The 21257-nt window shown below is 39.6% G+C and overlaps 1 protein-coding gene across 1 annotated transcript in view; it reads left to right on the top strand.

Moving 5' to 3' along the window:
- Positions 1 to 21257, top strand: part of mgat5 (alpha-1,6-mannosylglycoprotein 6-beta-N-acetylglucosaminyltransferase) — a 72675-nt gene that overhangs the window by 49277 nt on the left and 2141 nt on the right. Inside the window, 7 exon segments of the mRNA XM_030086187.1 lie at positions 7111 to 7248; positions 12828 to 12890; positions 12893 to 12972; positions 18408 to 18492; positions 18495 to 18553; positions 18631 to 18747; positions 20427 to 20501. Coding sequence (XP_029942047.1) covers positions 7111 to 7248; positions 12828 to 12890; positions 12893 to 12972; positions 18408 to 18492; positions 18495 to 18553; positions 18631 to 18747; positions 20427 to 20501 — 617 coding nt within the window.

Below are 21257 nucleotides of genomic sequence, written 5' to 3'. Positions count from 1 at the left end.
GTGGGAGCCGGCGGCATCTGTTTCCAAAAAGCGCCAAGGAGGCTCCCAGCGCTAATTAAGAGCTCGGCGGCGCCTGACGCTTTATCTCCTCTTTCATGAGTGTGTTCACACACACTCAGTGTGTGTGTCAGTTGTTGAAACAAGTGGACCGATGGACCTTCGGCTCTCATATGTGACAGAAGATAATGTAGCTGGCGTTTTATTTTGTCTGACTCAGATCGTCTCTACTTGACAAGGCTAGAGGCCACAACTGATGCGAAATTATAATAAATGCCACAAATTATCGAAAACTGTCACCAGTTCATGCAGATTGCTAGGCGTAAAGATGTAAAAAACAAATCTGTTAAGATGCAGAACACACATATCATGCAAAACTCCCACCAACAGTCAAAACCACTGCAAAGCAGTGCAAAACCAACACAGACTAGAGCAAAAACTGCAGCAAAGGAGTTCAAAACCTCCACAAAGTGTAAAATTCAGCAACGAGGCGCAAAAATGCCATAAAGGAGTACAAAACTGCAATTAACGAGTACAAAACTTCTCCGAAAGGGTGCAAAAACTGTCACAGAGCAGTGCAAAACCACTGCAAATGAGTGCAAAACTGCAAGGAAGGGGTGCAAAACTGCAACAAACAGGTGCAAAACCAACACAAATGGGTGCAAACTGCAATGAATTGCTGCAAAACCACTGCAAACTGGTAAAAAAAAAAAAAAACACCACAAATGAGTACAAAACTGCCACAAAAGGCGCAAAACCTCTGGAAGTGGTTCTCAAATTGCTTTCACTGGGTTTACAACAGCTATCAATGATGCCAAACATCTACGGTTTGATACAAAACGACAACACTAAACTATCAGATATCAACAACAGTCAGATGAAACGCAACAAAGCAAGGCCAGGCAACCTAAAAAAAAAAAAAAAACTTAAGACATGATATGTTGGGAGGTACGGAACAAAGCAGGATGCTGGTTCAGCTGAAGTGTCGAGGGAATAAATACCTCCAGCAGCTTCAAGCCTTTATTAGACTGTTTGCTTTGACTGTTTATCTGCAGTCAATATGTGCTCAGTGTGGAGAGATTGATCCAGCAAACACTGGCTGCTCTTCTTTCTTTTTTTTTTTTCTTTTGGTGGGGGGTGGGGGGGGGGTGTGTGTGTGTGAGCAGTACCAGATGTCACATTCCAGCCAGCGCAGAAGACGCAAAGTGATCAGAAAGGGATGCAAAATTGTCATTTTGAGATTAATAACGGCAACAAAATGTGCAAATTAACCAGAAAGGGATGCAAAATTGCTGCGAAGCGATTTATACAACCACAAAATGCGAATTAACCAGAAAGGGATGCAAAATGTCTATTATGAGTTTAACAATGGCCATAAAGGATGCAAAATCAGCAGAAAGGGATTCAAAATTGCTTAATAGGAGATTTAAAACATCAACAAAAGGTGCAAAATAACCAGAATGGGATGCAACATTGCTAATAGGAGATTGTATAACAGGCACAAAAGAGACAAATAAGCAGAAAGGGATGCAACATTTCTATTATGAGATATGCAATAGCCATAAAAGATGCAAAATTACCAGAAAGGGATGCAAAATTGCTAGTAGGAAATTTACAACAGCCACAAAAGAGACAAAGTAACCCCAAAGAGATGCTAAATTGTTATTATGAGATTAATAACAGTAACAAAAGGTGCAAAGTAACTACAAAGGGATACAAAATTGCTAGTAGATCAACAGCTGCCACAAAAATCAAAAAAGAACCCAGAAAGGGATACAAACTTGCTATTATGAGATTGAATTGGCCAGAAAAGATGTGAAATAACAAGAAAGGGATGCAAAATTGGTAAAAGGAGATTAACAACAGCCATCAAAGAGTCAAAGTCACCCGAAGAGATGCAAAATTGCTATTGAAAGATTTACAGCAGCCACAAAAAGATGCTAAAAACCAGAAAGGGATGCAAATCGCTCATAGGAGATTTATGACAGCAACAAAACAGGCAAGTAACCAAGAGAGGATGCAGAATTGCTATTAGGAGATTTACAACAGCTAAAAAGATGCAAACAAAAAGGGATGCAAAATTGCTAATAGAATTGCAGCATCACAAAACATAGAAATCAACCACATAGGGATGCAAAACAGTCACAAATTGATGGAAAATTGCTTATAACTAAATAAACTACATTTGATACAAACACAAGTGGATGAAACACAAACTAATACAGCAACTAACACAAACAAAACTAGATGGAAAACAATAATAAAAGGGATGCAAATGGCCTCAGTGTGATATAGACAACCCAGCTTTACAACGGCCACCATAGATGCAAATAACCAGAAAGGGATGCAAAATTGCTCAAAGAAGAATTAATGGGCCACAAAGACATGCAAAGTTGCTAATTGGAGATTTACGACAGCAGCAAAAGAGGCAAAGTAACCAGAAAGGGATGCAAAATTGCAATATGAAATTTACAACAGCAACAAAAGATGCCAAAAACCAGAAAAGGATGCAAAATTGCTCACAACTCGATAAAACCACGTTTGAAACAAACATAAGTGGATGGACAGCAAACACTGGCTTTTCTTCCTTATTTCTTTCTTTCTTTCTTTCTTTCTTTCTTTTTTTTTTATTTTTTTGTTTCTGAGCAGGACCAGATGTCACATTCCAGCCAACACCCTCACAAGAAAACACATGCAGCTCAGTTTCTGCAGAAAAATCGTCACAAACTCAGTCATGCTTCCTTTTAACACTAGGTTTACCAAGCAGGGGCCGGTTTGGCCCAACCCATCCCAGAACCCAGAGAGGGGCCACAGTGGCTCAGTGCTTTTGAATACACAAGTCGTGTCCTCCAGCCAGCCACCTTTCATTTGTAAATGCAGCCGCTACGCAATGCATCATGCAGGAATGTGGCCCAAACAGAGGGAGAAGTGTAGCACACACCCAATCTTCAGCTGATGCTTCTAAAACTCTCTTCATGTGATAGTTTAAATCACTTTGCACAAATGACCATTTTCAGAAGAGAAAACTTTGTTGTGGATGTAACGTATCATTTTGCACGAGAATTGGGGAGTTTGCACATTTTATTAGTGTGTGTATTTCATAGTTAAAAAAATAAGATATATTTTACAGTGCATCTGTGGGTGCTGTGTATGAAAACAATATTTGTCATACATAGTATGTACAGTGCCTTGAAAAAGTCTTCACCTCTTTTGAATTCTTTGCCCTTTTTCTTAAATTTCATACTTTGAACATTAAGTTATAAAATTGGCATATTTTGTGAGGAACCAACATCAAATGGGACAGAACTGTGCAGTGAATGAATTTGTACAACATTTAAACTTGTTTTTCGAAATAAAAACCTGAAAAGTAGGATGTGCGATATTATTCACCCCCTTTTCACATAGTGGCTTCAGAAGTTGTCTGATTGTTTCCTAAATGATCAAATGTTGAGCTAATGACTAAACAGAGTCTGAGTGCAATCTGATTTTAGAACAGATGTGACTGGTCTGCAATGATTCCAATGATCTGTAAGAGAACAACGCAAAACTACACTCTTCTCTGTGCCACAAAAATCAGTCCTTCTGTTGAGGGGAGGTTTGAGGTGAGCTTTTCATAAGGCTACCCCTGCACTGAAGTGCCTTCCTCCCCTCACACTCTGGCTCCCAAACCCCCACCACACAAACAATCCATTGTTTGGAGAAAGAATCTTCCTCCCTGGCTCTCCCCCCCAATAGGTATGCATGAGCCACCAACCCGGCAGGTATCGGCTGCATTTACAAAAGAAAAGCAGGCCAGTGAGTGGCCGCTGAGCTGTGCACTGAAAATCAGGGGAAAAGGGGAAGAGTTTCATAGGTAGGAAAAAAAAGTAAGAAAAACTTGGGATTACAAAAAATTCAGTCTTTTTGGAAAGAGTCTTCCTGGCCGATTTGCCAATTTTATGTATTTATGTTTGCAGTATGAAATTTAACAAAGGTCAAAAAATTCAAGGAGGAAATATACTTTTGCAACGCGCTGTATGTGCTTGTAGAAAATAACACTGAATCTGCATCTAATGTAAAACTGAAGTAGAGGTTGACGCAGTTTATGTTTTTCATTTTCCTGTGACATATTGATTGCACAGAATTCAGTCTGCTTGGCTGATCCGGGCAGTTCCCCCACGAATCTTATTCATTGTGCCAAGGATGGTGGTCTTCCATCAGAGGAGTTGTTTGGCGAGAGCCAGAGACATGAAGAAATTATCTGTTTTACCGTTCTGCCTTTGTCCAGAAACGGCTCCATCAGCTTCATCACCACATCTTCTCCCACTCTCACTCCCTTGGCATGGCTGGGGTCTTTCCCAACATAGGGGACCATGTTGCACACATACTTATTCTTCAGGTCACATTCCACCCAGAACTTTATCCAACCTTGTCTGGTTTTGTTGCGATGTATTGCAAGAAACAGCAGCGAGACTTTGTTGGGAACAGCTGTTTTGGTGATGTGCCTGCCTGGATTGTAGGACCAAATGCAGTTTGCAACAAGGAAACTCCAAACATTGGAGATTGTGGGAAACCTGTCAATCTCAACTGGGTCCCAGTCAAACCCTGGGAGTTACATCACAATTTGTGATGGTTAAAAAAGTTCATTGTGTTTGGAAAGAATCTTCTCTGCCAAACTCAGGAGGAAATCTCAAGTAGTCCCTAGCTGTTTTCAAGCCTCCTCCTCCCCCTCAGAGGTATGCATGAACCAACTAGCTGGAAGGTATCGGCTGCATTTACAAATGAAAGGTGGCTGGCTGTAGGAGAACAACTTGTGTATTCAAAAGCACTGGACCACTTTGGCCTCTCTGGGTTTCCCAGGGAGGCCAGAAAATCCTGGTATTCCTAGTGTTAAACATCATGACTCAGAGAGGTATTTTATTATTATGCTCGGATCCAGGTCGGTGGCCGAGTTTTGGAGAAATGATGTCAGTCGACCGATTCCTCCCGGTTTACTACGCCGGAGTGAGTTCCAGCTCCGACCGACTGAGCTCTGTTTGCCTCTGGAGGGAAGAGGCTGTGGTTAAACCACAGCAGCTCCCTGTGGGGCTCATAAAACCACAATCCAGCCTCCCAGTGCACCAGGAGGAGGAGGGGGATACCAAATAGACACAAATGGAACCAAAACAACAATATATGCGAGAATTTCTCAATGAAATGGAAGGAAATACAAAGAGATACAATAGAATAGCAATGAGGGGATGCAAAATTGCTAAAAAGTAGATTTTGAACGGCCGCAAAACATCACGTACCCAGTAAAGGATGCAAAGAAATGTAAAAATTGATTTTGAACAGCAACAAAATATGCAAATAACCAGAAAGGGATGCAGAATTGCTAAAATAAGATTTTCAACGGCTAGAAAAGATAGAGATAACCAGAAAAGTGCAAAAAATTACTTTTTGGACAGCCACAAAGATGCAAATTAACCAGAAAGGGGTGAAGAATTGCTACAAGGAGATTTCTAGCAGCAAGAAAAACTGAAAAGTAAACAGAAAAATATGAAAAATTGCTAAAAGGAGATTTATCACAGCCAAAAAAGATGCAAAGTTACCAGAAAGGGAAGCAAACTTGCTGATAGGAGATTAATAATGGCCACAAAAGATGCAAAGTAACCAGAAAGGGATGCAAAATCGCTAAAATTACATTCTCAACAGCTACAATAGATAAAAAGTAACAGTAAGGGATGCAAATTTCTAAAATTAGATTTATAAGTGCCACAAACAATTCAAAATGACCAGATAACTGGTTTACTACTCCGGAGTGAGTTCCAGCTCCGACTGACTGACTGACTGACTGACTGACTGACTGACGACTCAGTTTGCCTCTGGAGGATCGAGGCTGTGGTTAAACCACAGCAGCTCCCTGCGGGACTCATAAAACCACAATCCATCCTCCCCAGAATGCACCAGCAGAAGGAGGGGGATGCCCAATAGCCACCAACAGAACCACAAACAAAAATAGATGCAACGTTTTCTCAATGAAATGAGGGGAAAATACAAAGAGACGCTGATAAAGTGCAAAAAAAACGGAAAAAAACAAAAAGGGATGCAAATCTCCACCGTAAAATTTGACGCAATCACAACGGGATGCATAATTGCTTAAATTACATTTTCAGCAGCCACAAAAGATGCAAATAACCAGAAAGGGATGCAAAATAAGACACAAACAATACACAAACATTCACAACAACAATAAATACAATGACGAATTAACATAATTATAATTAATTACACAATTTACAAAAATTACAAAGTTAGAGGTATTTATGGGGCTGAAGATTGTTGGTAGTGCGTAGTCGGTTAAAAAAACATGCAAAATAACCAGAAATGGATGCAAAATTGCTAAAAGTAGATTTACAACAGCCCCACCAAAAAGTTGCAAAGTAACCAGAAAGTGATGCAGAATGGTTATTATGGATTAATAACAGCAACAAAAGATAGAAATCAACCACATAGGGATGCAAATAATCACAAATTGATGCAAATTGCCCATAACTCAATAAAACTACATTTGAAACAAACAAAGTGCATGAATAGCAAACACAAAGAGACGGACAACAAAACAAAAGGGACGCAAAATGGCCTCAATGTAATAAGAGACAACCAGAACAGATTTACAAGGGCCACTATAGATGGAAAGTAACCAAAAGGGATGCAAAATTACAAATAGAAGATTTGTAACTACAACAAAGACGCCAAATATCCAAAAGGGATGCAAAATTGCAGCTAGAAGATTTACAGCAGCAAGAAAAGGTAAAAATGAACCACATAGGGATGCAAATAATCACGCGTCTGATGCTAAAACTCGATAAAACTACATTTTTAATTCAATTAAACAACGATAGGGATGCCAAATGGCCCCAGTGTGATATACAACAGTATCGGATTTACAAATCAATTTAAAGCCATGTTTTGAGAAGGGATATTTTCCAAACCGCATCATCAGGTGTCAGTTTTCCATGGCAGCGAGGCTCCACCCACCTCGACTGACTCCTCCTCCTTTAAAACCAGTTGTCACTTTGCGGCAAAGCTAATCATGGAATTTTTTTTTTATTTTTTTTCAAAAACTTGATTTTTTTCAAAACTGTTCCGCAGCTCACACCCCGGATAACAGCTTCCTGGGCTTCGTGGTGGAGCAGCACCTGAACGCCAGCGACATCCGGCACATCGACGACGTCAAGCGGCAGAACCAGTCGCTGGTCTACGGCAAGGTGGACAACTTTTGGAAGGTGAGACCGCCGCTTCTTCTCAAAAGTGCGATGGTTCAAGTTTACAGGTGGAAAGGATGAATTTTTGTTGCGTTTTTGGGGGTTCATTTCCATGACAATGGTGGTTGGAGCCACTTACGCAACTTTTTGAAAATGCTTAGAATTGGTTTCCATAGAAATGGGGGAATGCAGTTTTTTTTTTTTTTTTTCTTCTTTTCAAATGCGCTCTGACTCCATTGGAACAGCAGCACAACTTTTTGAAAATCTCTCAACTTCATTTTCATGGAAACGAGGAGAAACAGAACTATTTGAAAATGCTCAGACTGCATCTTTAAGGAAACAAGGGAAAAGCAACTTTTCAAAAACTCTGTTTCTATGAAAATTGGGGGAGAAACTGTGTGTTGTGTGTGTGTGTGTGTGTGTTTGTGTGTGTGTGTGTGTGTTTGTGTGTGTGGTGTTGTGTGTGTGTGTGTGTGTGTGTGTGTGTGTGTGTGTGTTGGTGTGTGTGTGTGCCGCGCGCGCGCGACCGGAAGGCTTTAATATAGTATGTGTGATGGCATCATCATCTATCCATCAATCCATCCATTTAACACAACTGCAATCCATTACAGAGCACACACACACACTTGCATTCTTTTCGGAATGTTGAGTCCTGAGTATATACATCTCTGAGCTGCAGTACCCACTATTAAATTTAATCTGATTCAAAAAGTTAAGTTTTACCCGACCAACCTCGCTGACAAAAAGTGAAGTTAATGCTGAAGTGCAGAGAAACAAAACAAAAAAAAACTACCAGGCAAATTCCAGCAGGGGCGATGATGTTGGTTTCTCATTGGAAGCCATTCAATATGGTGATTATCAGAGTGTAAATAAACACATAAAGCTCCGCCCACCTTTTATATACAGTCTATGGATGACATCACGTTAGCCCCGCCCATCTTATATACAGTATGAATGACGTCACGTAAGCTCCGTCCATATTTTATATACAGCGTAACCCGACACCATAAACCCAACAAAGGCTTTGCGTTCCTACTAGATAACAGATTTGTGTTCCTTTAATAATCCAGCCAGTAAAACCAGAAGGGGTGTGGTTAATGTGGCGCTGACGGAACAAGGAATATCAGGAACCGGTTTTTAAATCCGCTCCTTCCCGTCACAGCTGCTTTTGTTGAATCAGGCTCGGATATAATTGCAGAGTGTGTGAAGGATGCAGGTGTTTCCACCTGGCAGTAATTTCACAGCGAGTGTTGTTGGTTCTTCCTGGAGCACTTCCTGGTTCAGCAGGCGCCTTGACAAAGCATCTAGGTGTGGAAGATTTTTTTTTTTAAACTCTTTTTTTTGTGAAGACAGAGTCTGTGAGTTTTTGAGAGGTTGTGTTTTCCCTCTGTTCCTTGAACTTCCAGTTTGGAGCATTTTCAAAATTGAATGTTTTTCCTCAGGAATATTTTTTTTTTAAACTTGTCCTTTGTTTCCTTGAAGTCAGTGCATTTTCGAAAAGTTGCATTTCCTCCCATTCACACGGTAAACGAGTTGGAGCGATTTCAGAAAGTCGCATGATTTGTGAAAGGATGGAGTCAGTAAATTTTCAAAAAGTTGCATTTTCCCCATTATCACAGAGACTGAGTCGGGATGATTTCAAAAAGTTGCATATTTTGTAAAGAGATGGAAGTCAATGCATTTTCAAAATGTTGCTTTTTTAAAAAAAAAATAGTTGAGTCAGTGCATTTTCTAAAAGTTTAGCTTTTTATAAAGTCCGTACATTTTCCAAAGTTGCATTTTTTTTCGCCCGTTTCCAAGGAGACTGAGTCGGCAGATTGTAAAAAGTTGCATGTTTTTAAACAGATGGCGCCAGCGCATTTTCAAAAAGTTGCATTGTCCCTCATTTCCACCGAGACGTGACTCCAAGCAATTTTCAAAAAGTTTGTTTTCCCACACAAATGGAGTTTTATCATTTTCTAAAAGCTCCACCTTGGGAGCCATTTTCGAAAAGTTGCGTTTTCAATGGCTCGGAGCCCCGTTGTCATGGAAACGGGACCTCTGAATGTTTTTACTTTCTTTTTACTCCACAAACTTCAAAAGTTGAAGCCTTAAAGTAAAGAAGCCTCAAGCTTCTGGTGTGTATCACACACACACACACACACACACACACACAACACACACACACACCACACACACACACACACACACTTGATCTCATGGTCCAAATTGCATCATCCCCCAGTGTTCCACGCTAAAGTGAAGATTTCCTGCTCCTCTCGGTTCCTTTTGCGACGGGCAGCTTCGTTCTCGGGGTACGTTTGATGTCGGATGTTTTTTTTTTTTTTTTTTTTTGCAAGTTGATCCAACCGTCTGCCTGCTGATGAGGCGACTGGAGGTTACAGCTGGAAGTGTGTATCGGCGGAGGCTCGTCTCTCTGCGTTGTGTCAGCAGAGACATGAGCCTCTCTGCTTTCCTCTCTTGTGCCAGAGTTTGCAAATTCCCTTTGATTTACAAGGTCATTGAACACACCGCCGCTTCTCCAGGCTTCAGTCACATTTTCCCATCCTCAAACGAGATTTCAGAATGCTGTGGTGTCACGTTAGCACCGCCCATCTTTTATATACATTATAGTGTAGATGTCACGTTAGCTCCGCCCATCTTTCATATACAGTCTGTGTGATGTCATGTTAGCTCCGCCCATCTTTTATATACAGTATAGTGTAGATGTCAAGTTAGCTCCGCCCATCTTTTATACACGTCAGTGATGATGTCACGTTAGCTCCGCCCATCTTTTATAGAAACGTCAGTGATGATGTCACGTTAGCTCCGCCCATCTTTTATATACAGTCTCTGATGATGTCACGTTAGCTCCGCCCATCTTTTCTATACAGTCTATGGATGCATCACATTAGCTCCGCCCATCTTTTATATACAGTCTATGGATGACATCACATTAGCTCCGCCCATCTTTTATATACAGTCTATGGATGATGTCACGTTAGCTCCGCCCATCTTTTATATACAGTTTTTGTGCTTCCTTTAATCTTGTGTTTTTTGAGTTTGCACTTCCTTTTTTGTGTAAACCTGGCACTCAAATCCCAAAAACAAGATTACAGGATGGTGATTCCAGCTTCTAATTAGAACACACACACACACACCCACACACACCACACCACACACACACACACCCACACACACACACACACACACTGGGCAGACACACACCGGCTGGTTTAGTTACAGCAGGCCGGCTGGAGGCATCTGATAGCCGAGCCTCCAGAGATCTGGACGAGCGGCCGCCTGAAACTGAAACCGCTGAGAGGAAGAGACACACAAACACTGACAAGACAAGGTGGAGGGGGGACATCCTCCAGTCACATCTCATTCTCGACCCACAATGCACTGCAAAAAATCCAAACTGACCAAGTTGTTTTGAGTGAAAATGTCTCATTTTACTTGATTGAAGATAAATTGACTTAAAACTTATATTTCATAAAAATAAGACTTCATTTAAGAGAATATCTTTGAAATCAAGACAGTTTTACCTTCTTCTATTGGAGGATATTTTTTTTTTTACTTAAATTAAGATGCTTTTACTTTGACATAAGTGAAAAAATCTACAGTTTGTTCTACTGGTAAATTTTTTTTCTTGAAATAAGCTACTTTTACGGTGAATGAAGTACAAAATCTGTAATGTGCACTTGTTCTATTGGCAGATTTTTTTTTTTATGAAATTAAGACACTTTTACTTTGAAATGAAAAAAAATCAACATTTTTACTTTTTCTTTTGCCAGATTTTTTTTCTTTAATTCAGATAATTTTAATTTGAAATAAAGAAAATATATATAATTTTCGCTAGTGCTATTGGCAGATTTTTTTCCCCTAAATTAAGACACTTTTACTTTGAAATGAGTGAAAAAATCTTCAAATTTTCACTTGTTCTTTTCCCATATTTTTTTTCTTGAATTAAGATACTTTCACTTTGAAATAAGTAAAAAAAATCTGTTATTTTCACTAGTTCTTTTAGCAGTGTTTTATTCTTAAATCAAGATACTTTTACTTTGAAATAACTAACAAATCTTCAAATTTCCACTTGTTCTATTAGAATTCTTTTCTTAAATTAAGATACTTTTACTTTGAAAGAAGTAAAAACAAAATCTGCAATTTTCACTTGTTCTATTAGTAGATTTTTTTTCTTAAATTAAAATACTTTAACTTTGAAATAAGTAAAAAAAAATATGCTAATAGAACAAGTGAAAACTGATTTTTTGCAGTGTGAAGCCCTGTGATCAATAAGCTTCGGAGGCTTCCTGTTGCTCCCGACGCTCTAAGAATCTTTAAGAAAACCAGAACAAAGACGAGACTCGAGGGAATATCCACTTTTATTTTGGAAATCAAAACACAGATTGTCTGGATCTGGACGATCAGACGCCGGAGTTATGGTTCCCCGTCCAGACCGATTAACGAGACGTACGTTGACGTCTTCGAGGGCTGTTAGAACCATCGTCCTGACGCTTTGAAGTCGTCTTTCAGTCGCTTCAGAGAGGGAACATTAAAGAGATTCGTTTATGAAAGCCGATATATGTTTTGATCTCAAGGTCAGAACAAAAAGAAACAAGTTTAAGAGCGTCTCTTTGGGGAAATCTCAAGAAAACGAGACGGGTCTCACTACCGAGACGTACACTGCACTCCAGTGTATGCTAACCGACCGCTAAGCTAACAAACCGCTGAGTCACGGGCCTGTTTGGTTCCAGTACACTGCAAAAACTGCAAAAATTCAAAATCTTACCATGTTCATTGGTCTTGTTTTCAGTCAAAACGTCTCGTCTCACGTGATTTCAAATCATTTTAAGACAGAGAGACATTTCTGGATTTAAAATTCTTCTATCCAGATCTCTTTTTCAGTAAAATGTACTTGCTGCATGGATACATCATTTCACTAGTTTTAACTCTCACTTTCTTTACTTTACTGTTGACATCTTGTATTTGGGCCACTTTTTTTTTTTTTTTTTTTACAGTTTATGTCGTTTCTCTTGTGTTTAATCAACATTATTAAACATTTTCTTACATTTCTACACCAAAACCTTCATTTGGACACTGATTTTCTTCCAAATGTCTCATTTTTGCAGCCATAAATCGTATTAACACTCATTTCTATTAATTTAGTGATGATATCTTGTATTTGAGCCACACTTTTTTGCCGCGTACTCTTTATTGCAGACGTCTCGCGGGGCTTCGAGGGCTACTAGAACCGTCGTCCTGACGCTCTGAAGTCATCTTTCAATCGCTTCAGAGAGGGAACATAGAGATCAGTTTATGAAAGTCGACCGAGAAGTCGATATACGTTTTGATCTCAAGGTCAGAACCAATAAAAAAAAAGCAAGTTTAAACACCTAAAATCTCAAGAAAACGACCAAAATCAAACGCTTTTTCTATTTCTAGGGCGTCAGGAACCAAGTAAGCTGCGGTAACAGGAGCCATTGTTTGTATCCGAGGGCTATTTTTAGCTTAGCCAGATGGTCGGGGTAGCCGGAACGAAAGTTGACCTGCCCAAAACTAAAAAACGATTCTGTTTTGATCGGGAAATCTGTTTTTAAACCGTTTCTTTCCCCTCTACAGGATAAAAGAAGTACCTGGACATCATCCACAGCTACATGGAGGTGCATGGCACCGTGCACGGCACCAGCCCGTGCACCTGCCTGGCTACGTGAAGAACCACGGCATCCTGAGCGGCCGCGACCTGCAGTTCCTCCTGCGGGAGACCAAGGTAGACACTCTTCTCAGGTTCAAACATAGCAACAACAACACAATAAGAGCGAGGGTGTGGTGAGAACCGACTCCCACGGTTCTCCGGTTGGTTCTCTGAGGAAGTGACAAAGAATCCTAATGAGGGCAACGCCGTTTGTTCTATAAACCAACTCTGTGAGGACCGCTGGATGATTCAGTTCAGTTTAGATTTATTTATATATAATGACAACATGGTCTTTTACAGAGAAACCCAGCAGATCCACATGAAAGTTGAAGAGACTGTGGAAAGGAAAAAACTCAATTTTTGAAGGTAGAAACTTGCAGAACCAGACTCAGAGACCTGCAGAACCAGGCTCAGACTTGGAGGAACCTGCAGAACCAGGCTCAGAGGAGGAGAAACCTGCAGAACCAGGCTCAGAGGAGGAGAAACCTGCAGAACCAGGCTCAGAGGAGGAGAAACCTGCAGAACCAGGCTCAGAGAGGAGAAACCTGCAGAACCAGGCTCAGAGGAGGAAACCTGCAGAACCAGGCTCAGAGGAGGAGAAACCTGCAGAACCAGAGTCAGAGGTGGAGAAATTTGCAGAACTAGACCCAGAGGTGGAGAAGCCTGCAGAACCAGGCCCAGAAACCAGCAGAACCAGGCCCAGATGTGGAGAAACCTGCAGAACTAGAATAAGAGGTGGAGAAACCTGCAGAACGAGAGTAAGAGGTGGGGAAACCTGCAGAACCAGGCTCAGAGGTGGAGAAATCTTTGTAGTACTACACTCAGAGATGGAGAACCTTCAGAACCAGGCCCAGAAACCTGCAGAACCAGGCTCAAAGGTGTAGAAACCTGCAGAACCAGACTCAGAGGTGGCAGCTTTCTGCTCTTTCAGTTGGGGTGAGGGAGTGAGATAGAGAAAGTGATAGATAGGGCCAGACAGATTTCTTGTATGAACTCAGGGCAGGAGGATCAAGATCAAGAGAGTTTGTTGACAACAATAGAGACAGAGACATAGTTGAGGATTGTCTTTTGATCTGAGCCCTCTCCTCTTTCACATCATGACTGTGTTCCCTTCCTCTACCCGAACAAACTGGGCGTGACTGGATGTAACGCCTCCCGGTTCCCTTCAGGACACACAACTCGGTCGATTCTCAAAATCAAGGTGTCGGTTTTCGGGCGTTTTCTCGCCCACTTTAGACGTTTTTTTATTTTCCCCAGACATTTGCCGTATGTAAACACATGAGACTCGACAACAAAGGTTTTTCAACAAGGGAACCAGATCCTTTTTCGAGGCCAGGGGGCGCCGCAACCGATCCAGTTCAATAGTTCATTCCAGGACAGACACGGTCGCAATCACACCTACAGGCAACTCAGAACCCACAATTGCATTTAAGTGCTGGTTTTATTTGACAGGAACCTGGAGGAAAACCAAACGATCTGAAAGACGAAGTGTTTCTGTAGCGGTAGAGGAACAAACCTGCTCTGAGGGCGAGGGCGGTGTAGACGTCTAGATCTGATAAAGAAAAAAAAAGTCCCTGAACCTTCAGTTCAGGCATAGAAAAGCCAGAACCCACAAATAAGACAAACACACTGCAAAAAAGTGTGGCCCAAATATAAAATATCAACAATAAAGTAAAGGAAATGACTCTTAAAACTAGTGAAACACTTCAAAAATCTAAATCTGAGCAAGTTTTTCAAACTGGTTTTTGAGTGAAAATGTCTCATTTTACTGGATTTAAGATAAATTCACTTAAAAATTACGTATATTTCATCAAGAAAAAAGAATCTGCCAACAGAAGAAATGGGAATTGTCTTGATTTCAGTGAACGCCTCTTAAATTAAGTCTTTTTGTATTGATGAAATATAATATTTAAGTGAATTTATCTTAAATCAAGTAAAATGAGACATTTTCACTCAGAACAAGTTTAAAAAATTTGCTCTGAATTGGATTTTTTTTCCAGTGAATAAAGTACATTTTACTGAAAGAGATCTGGATAGAAGAATTTCAAATCAAGAAATAAGTCTCTATGAAATCAAGTGTGGTGAGACTTTTTGACTTAAAACAAGACCAGTGAACTTGGAAAGATTTAGAATTTTTGCAATTTTTACAGTGTATAAAAGTAATTTTGTTGAGATTATTGAATGACTGGACAGTTTTGGAGGACAAAAAGTGGATTTAAGGCTGAAAAAATGAGACATTTGGATAAAAATAAGTGTCAAAATAAAGGTTTTGGTGTAGAAATGGAAGAAAATATCCAATAATTGTTGGTTAAACACAAGATAAACAACATACACTGTAAAAAAACAAAAGTGTTGCCCAAATGCAAGATAAATAGCAATGTAAAGAAAGTGAGAGTTAAAACTAGTGAAATGCTGTGTCCATGCAGCAAGTACATTTTACTGAAACGGATCTGGATAGAGGAATTTTAAATCCAGAAATAAGTCTCTCTGTCTTAAATTGATCTGAAATCAAGTGAGATGAGACTTTTTGACTGAAAACAAGATGAATTAGCTTGGTAAGATTTTGAATTCTACAGTTTGTTGCAGTGTACTGGGAACAAACAGGCCATGACTCGGCAGTTTTTGTTAGCATAGCGGTTAGCATACACTGGAATTTCCCTTCGTAAAGCAGGAACCTCCATATCTTCCTATTTTAGCATGAACACTTTTTTTTTTCTACTGCATCATTGTTAGAAGAGTTTTACAAGAGAAACGGGGAGCGTCGCTGCTCCAGCAACACATTTATAGCTGCCTGCTAACACAGCACCGGAGCTAATTAGCCTCACGGGGATTCAGCTCTGTGAAAACATGGAGTTTGACATCTGATTTATTATTATTATATTATATTTTACTACTAAACGAAGGAAATACATTTTTTTAAAAAAAAGCCAAATATCAAATGATTGACTGCATAAACGGTAACAAACGTAAAATCTTACCAAGTTGATTCACCTTGTTTTCAGTCAAAAAGTCTCATCTCATTGATTTCAGGTCAATTTCAGACAGAGAGACTTATTTCTGAATTAAATTCCTAAGTCATTTTCTTTAATTTAGTGTTGATATTTGTATTTCGTGACTCTTTTTACAGTGTATGTTGTTTGTCTTGTGTTTAATCAACAATTATTCAACATTTTCTTCCATTTTCTACACCAAAACCTTTATTTTGACACTTATTTTCTTCCAAATGTCGCATTTTCTTCAGCCCATAAATCCATTTTTATCCTTCAAAAGTGTCAAGTTCATTAGAAAAACTCACCAAAATTCTTACATTTAGAACTTACTTTTATGCTTTTTTGTCGTCGGCGGACACACACACACACACACACACACACACCACACACACACACACACACACACACACCCCTAGCCGGTGCTTGGCAGGCTTCTAATTAACCGGCCGGGTCATTAAACGCCTCGTTGTGAGTCGTCTTCATGGCAGCCGACGTCACATTCAAGCACGTGCACGACGTGCAACGTTCGTGCAACCTGACAGACGCACGGCGGTTTTCAACAAGTTGGCCAATGGAGCCGGGTCTTAAAGCTGCAGCCTCTGATGAGATGTGATGAGCCGTCTGCAGTGAGCAGCTGATAATAATTTAATCCCTGATCAGAAAATTCATCAGCAGCTCTTTAATGACTCGTTGTGGAGAAACCAGTCAGTCAGCTGCTGCTTCCTGGTGGTGTTCTGCCTGTTCTTCTTTTCTTCTTCTTCTTCTTCTTCTTCTTCTTCGTCTTCTTCTTCGTCTTCTTCTTTGTCTTGTTGGTCTGACCTTGGCCTTGTTCTTAGTCTTTTTCTTGGTTTTGCTGTTGATGTTGATGTTGATGTTGATCTTGGTCTTGGTCTTGTTCTTGTTCGTTGTCTTTTGTTCTTGTTTGGTCTTGCTCTTGGTCTTGGTTATGTTCTCTTGCTCTTGGTCTTTGTCTGGTCTTGTTGGTCTTGGTCTTGGTCTTGTTCTTGTTGGTTGCTTTGTTCTTGTTGGTCTTGCTCTTGGTCTTGGTTATGTTCTCTTGCTCTTGGTCTTTGTCTTGGTCTTGTTGGTCTTGGTCTTGGTCTTGTTCTTGGTCTTGGTCTTGTTGGTCTTGGTCTTGTTCTTGTTGGTCTTGGCCTTTGTCTTGTTGGTCTTGGTCTTGTTGGTCTTGGTCTTGTTCTTGGTCTTGTTGGTCTTGTTGATCTTGGTCTTGTTCTTGTTGGTCTTGGTCTTGTTCTTGTTTGGCCTTGGTGTTGTTTGCCTTGGTCTTGTTCTTGTTGATCTTGGTCTTGTTCTTGTTGGTCTTGGTCTTGTTCTTGTACGTCTTGGTCTTGTTGGTCTTGGTCTTGTTCTTGTTGGTCTTGTTCTTGTTCTTGTTGGTCTTGGTGTTGTTCTTGTTCTTGGTGGTTTTGTTCTTGGTCTTGGTCATGTTCTCTTGTTCTTGGTCTTGTCTCAGTCTCTCTCAGTCTTTGTATTGTTCTTGTTCTTGTTCTTGTTGTTGTTGTGTCTAGGTCTGGTCTGGGTCTCGGTCTCCATCTCGGTCTTTGTCTTGGTCTCGGTCCGGACTTTGTCGTGTTCCTGTGTTGCTCTTGTTCTGGTCTCTTCTTGTTCTGGGCTTTGTTCTCCTCTTGTGCTCTTCTTCTTCTCTATCTTGTTCTTCAGTTTTGGAGCCATTTTGGCTCAAAAGATTCTCCATAAACTGGATTAAAACACATTTTTAACAAATGAGATCAAGATCAAACCTGCAGGTTGTTTTCATCAACTGGGACACAGAACACACACACACACACACACACACACACACACACACACACACACACTCCATATGCACACATGCATGAAGGCATCCATTCATCCATATTCATGCATGCGGACATCATCAGAGCTGCAGTCTGATCAGAGGAGCTGCAGCCTCAGGAGCCTGTATGGACTCACTCTTCCTCCTCCTCCTCCTCCTCCTCTCCCTGCTCCCTATAAATAGTGGTCGACTGTTTCTGGCTGTGAGGAGCCTTTTACACACACACACACCACACACACACACACACACACACACACACACACACACACACACACACACACACACACACACACACACACACACACACACACACACACACACACACACCAACACATACTTGTAAGATTAGGCATGATCTGCTGCCACCTGCTGACCGGAGCGGGTATGGTAACACAGGCCTGATACACAGTGCTGCATTGTGTGCTGACGTCAACCATATACTGTATATAAAAGATGGGTGGAGCTAATGTGACGTCATCTATAGACTGTATATAAAAGATGGGCGGAGCTAACGTGACGTCATCCATAGACTGTATATAAAATATGGACGGAGCTACGTGACGTCATCCATAGACTGTATATAAAATATGGGTGGAGCTAACGTGACGTCACATATAGATTGCATATAAAGATGGACAGAGCCCCCCAGAGTTTTTTGATTCTTTTGATTTTTTTTATTTTAATTTCTCCTCCCTCCTCTCCAGCTGTTCGTGGGTCTCTCCTTCCCCTACGAGGGCCCCGCCCCCCTGGAGGCCATCGCCAACGGCTGCGCCTTCCTCAACCCCAAGTTCACCCCCCGAAGAGCAGCAAGAACACCGACTTCTTCAAAGGGAAGCCCACCCTGAGAGAGGTCCGCCCCATTTTTCTCCTTAAAAAACACCAATAGGTGCGTTTGATTCGCCCACCTGACCTCTCCCTGCCCCGCAGCTGACCTCCCAGCACCCGTACGCCGAGGTGTACATCGGCGAGCCCCACGTGTGGACAGTGGACATCGAGGACCCGGCCGAGGTGGAGCGGGCCATCCGCTCCATCCTGAGCCAGAAGGTAAAACCATCGCACCCGTTCACGTTTTTTTTTTTTAAACCGACATGACTCAAGTCGGCGGCCATCTTGGTGAGGGAATTCCCCTAATCTGACACACACATGAAATATATGACACTGCAAAAAATGAAAATCTGAACAGGTTTTTAAAGCTTTTTCTGAGTGAAAATGTCTCATTTTACTTGATTTAAGATAAATTTACTTAAAAATTATATTTCAGTAAAATAGAATACTTATTTAACTTATTTCAAAGTAAAGTTATCTAAATTTAAGAAAAAAAATATTGCCGAAATAATAAATAAAAATTGTAGAATATTACTTATTTCAAAGTAAAAGTGTCTTAGTTTAAAAAACAAATCTGCCAAAAGAACAAATAAAAATTGTAATTTTTTTAACATTTCAAAGTAAAATTATCTTAATTTCAGAAAAAAAATGCCCATACAATAAATAAAAAATGTAGAATATTTACTTATTTCAAAGTAAAGTATGTTAATTGAAAAAAAACTGCGAATAGAACAAATAAAAATTTTAGTTTTTTTTTTACTTATTTCAAACTAAAAATCTGCCGATAGAACAAATAAAAATTGTAGATTTTTTTTACTTATTTCAAACTAAAAGTATCTTAATTTAAGGTAAATAATCTGCAGAAAAAGTGAAAACTGTCTTGATTCTAGAGAAATTCTCTTAAATCAAGTCTTTGTATCTTGATGAAATGTAATTTTTCAGTGAATTTATCTTAATCCAGTAAAATGAGACTTTTAACACGTTTAAAAAACTTGCTCAGATTTTCATTTTTTCAGTGGAGATAGATCTAATAAATAAATCACTATGAGAAATTCTGTCAATATTTGAAATTATGATGAAAACTGATAAAGACAGTAGCTCAGTTGGTAGAGCGGGTCGTCTTATAACCGGAATGTTGGCGGTTCGATCCCCGCTCCCGCAGGCGTAAAACTGGCGTTGTGTCCTTGGGCAAGACACTTCACCCCACCTTGCCTAGTATGAAAGTTGTGAGAGTGAATGTTTGGTGGTGGTCGGAGGGGCCGATGGCGCCGATTGGCAGCCTCGCTTCCGTCAGTCTGCCCCAGGGCAGCTGTGGCTACAGTAGTAGCTTACCACCACCCAGTATGGTGTGAAAGGGTGATGTGATATTGCAGTGTGAAGCGCTTTGGGCTCTGTCATGCAGGGTAAAAAGTAGTCCATTTACCATTTAAATTGTTAAAATGACACAAAAACTGACGTATTACTATGTCCATTGCTTTTATTTCAATATTTACTCATAAATTCTTTTATTTTTTGTCATTAATTTGCGCTTATCAAGGTGTCTTCTTGTTTAATCATGACTTATTTATTGATTGATTGTGTGTAACGAGTCTTTAATGTCTCTTCAGTCTCACCCGTTTCTCTTTTTAACTTCAATTTCGTTTCAGAATGAGATAAAATAAGAAAAATGGAGGAAACTATTCAATAATTATATATATGTATTATATATATATGTATATATATATGTGTATATATATATATATATATAATGTATATATATGTGTATATATGTGTATATACACATACATATACACATATATAATATATATATATCTATATATATATATATATATATATATATATACAGATACATACATATATATATATATATATATTGATTTGTTGTAATCGTCCCGCAGATCGAGCCCTACCTGCCGTACGAGTTCACCTGCGAGGGGATGCTGCAGCGGGTCAACGCCTTCATCGAGAACCAGGTACGTCAGGCTGGATTGTTATTTTTTTTATACATTAAATCCAGATTTTTTTTCAACCTTTTGGAGGATTTAACACTTCATTAATCTGTCCAGTAATACTCGAGAGGTATTATTGTCTTGAAAATACAACATTTGCGACATGAATTGATCAGTTTTTTACCTTGAAAATTGACAAAAAGCCGCTAAATTGACAAAATTCACTCAATTTTATGCAGTAATTGGAGAAATGTGCTCTAAATCTGCACATTAATCCAGATTAAAGGCATCAAATATATTGTAAATGTTTAATCCAGGTCATGGTTTCACTTTGAAAAGAATAATCAGGCGCATTGAACGTGATTTTGTGAATGTAAACACATTTTTTGGGGTTTAAAACTGAAGAAAAGCTTCATAATTATCAGTTTTTTTTAATTAAAATCTGACAAACTGTAATTTCTGAATATAAAAACCACCTTTTAATCAGATTTTATTAAAAAAATGCATCAAATGTACTTAAAACTTAGTAAAAGACCGTGATTTTTACGCTGTACACTGTAAAAAAATGTGATCCAAATACAAGATATCAACACTAAATTAAAAAAAAAAAAAAGACTCTTTAGTACATTTTACTGAAAAAAGATCTTTTTATAAGAATTTTAAATCAAGAAATAAGCCTCACATCAAGTGAGACGAGACTTTTTGACTGAAAACAAGTTGGATTTTGAGTTTTTACAGTGTAAAACTCGCCGTCTGTAGTTGGATTCCCGGCCCTCTGGT

The sequence above is a fragment of the Salarias fasciatus genome (assembly GCF_902148845.1).
Source record: "Salarias fasciatus chromosome 23 unlocalized genomic scaffold, fSalaFa1.1 super_scaffold_20, whole genome shotgun sequence".
NCBI classification, from domain to species: Eukaryota; Metazoa; Chordata; class Actinopteri; order Blenniiformes; family Blenniidae; genus Salarias; species Salarias fasciatus.
This window is presented reverse-complemented; position numbering and strand designations above follow the sequence as displayed.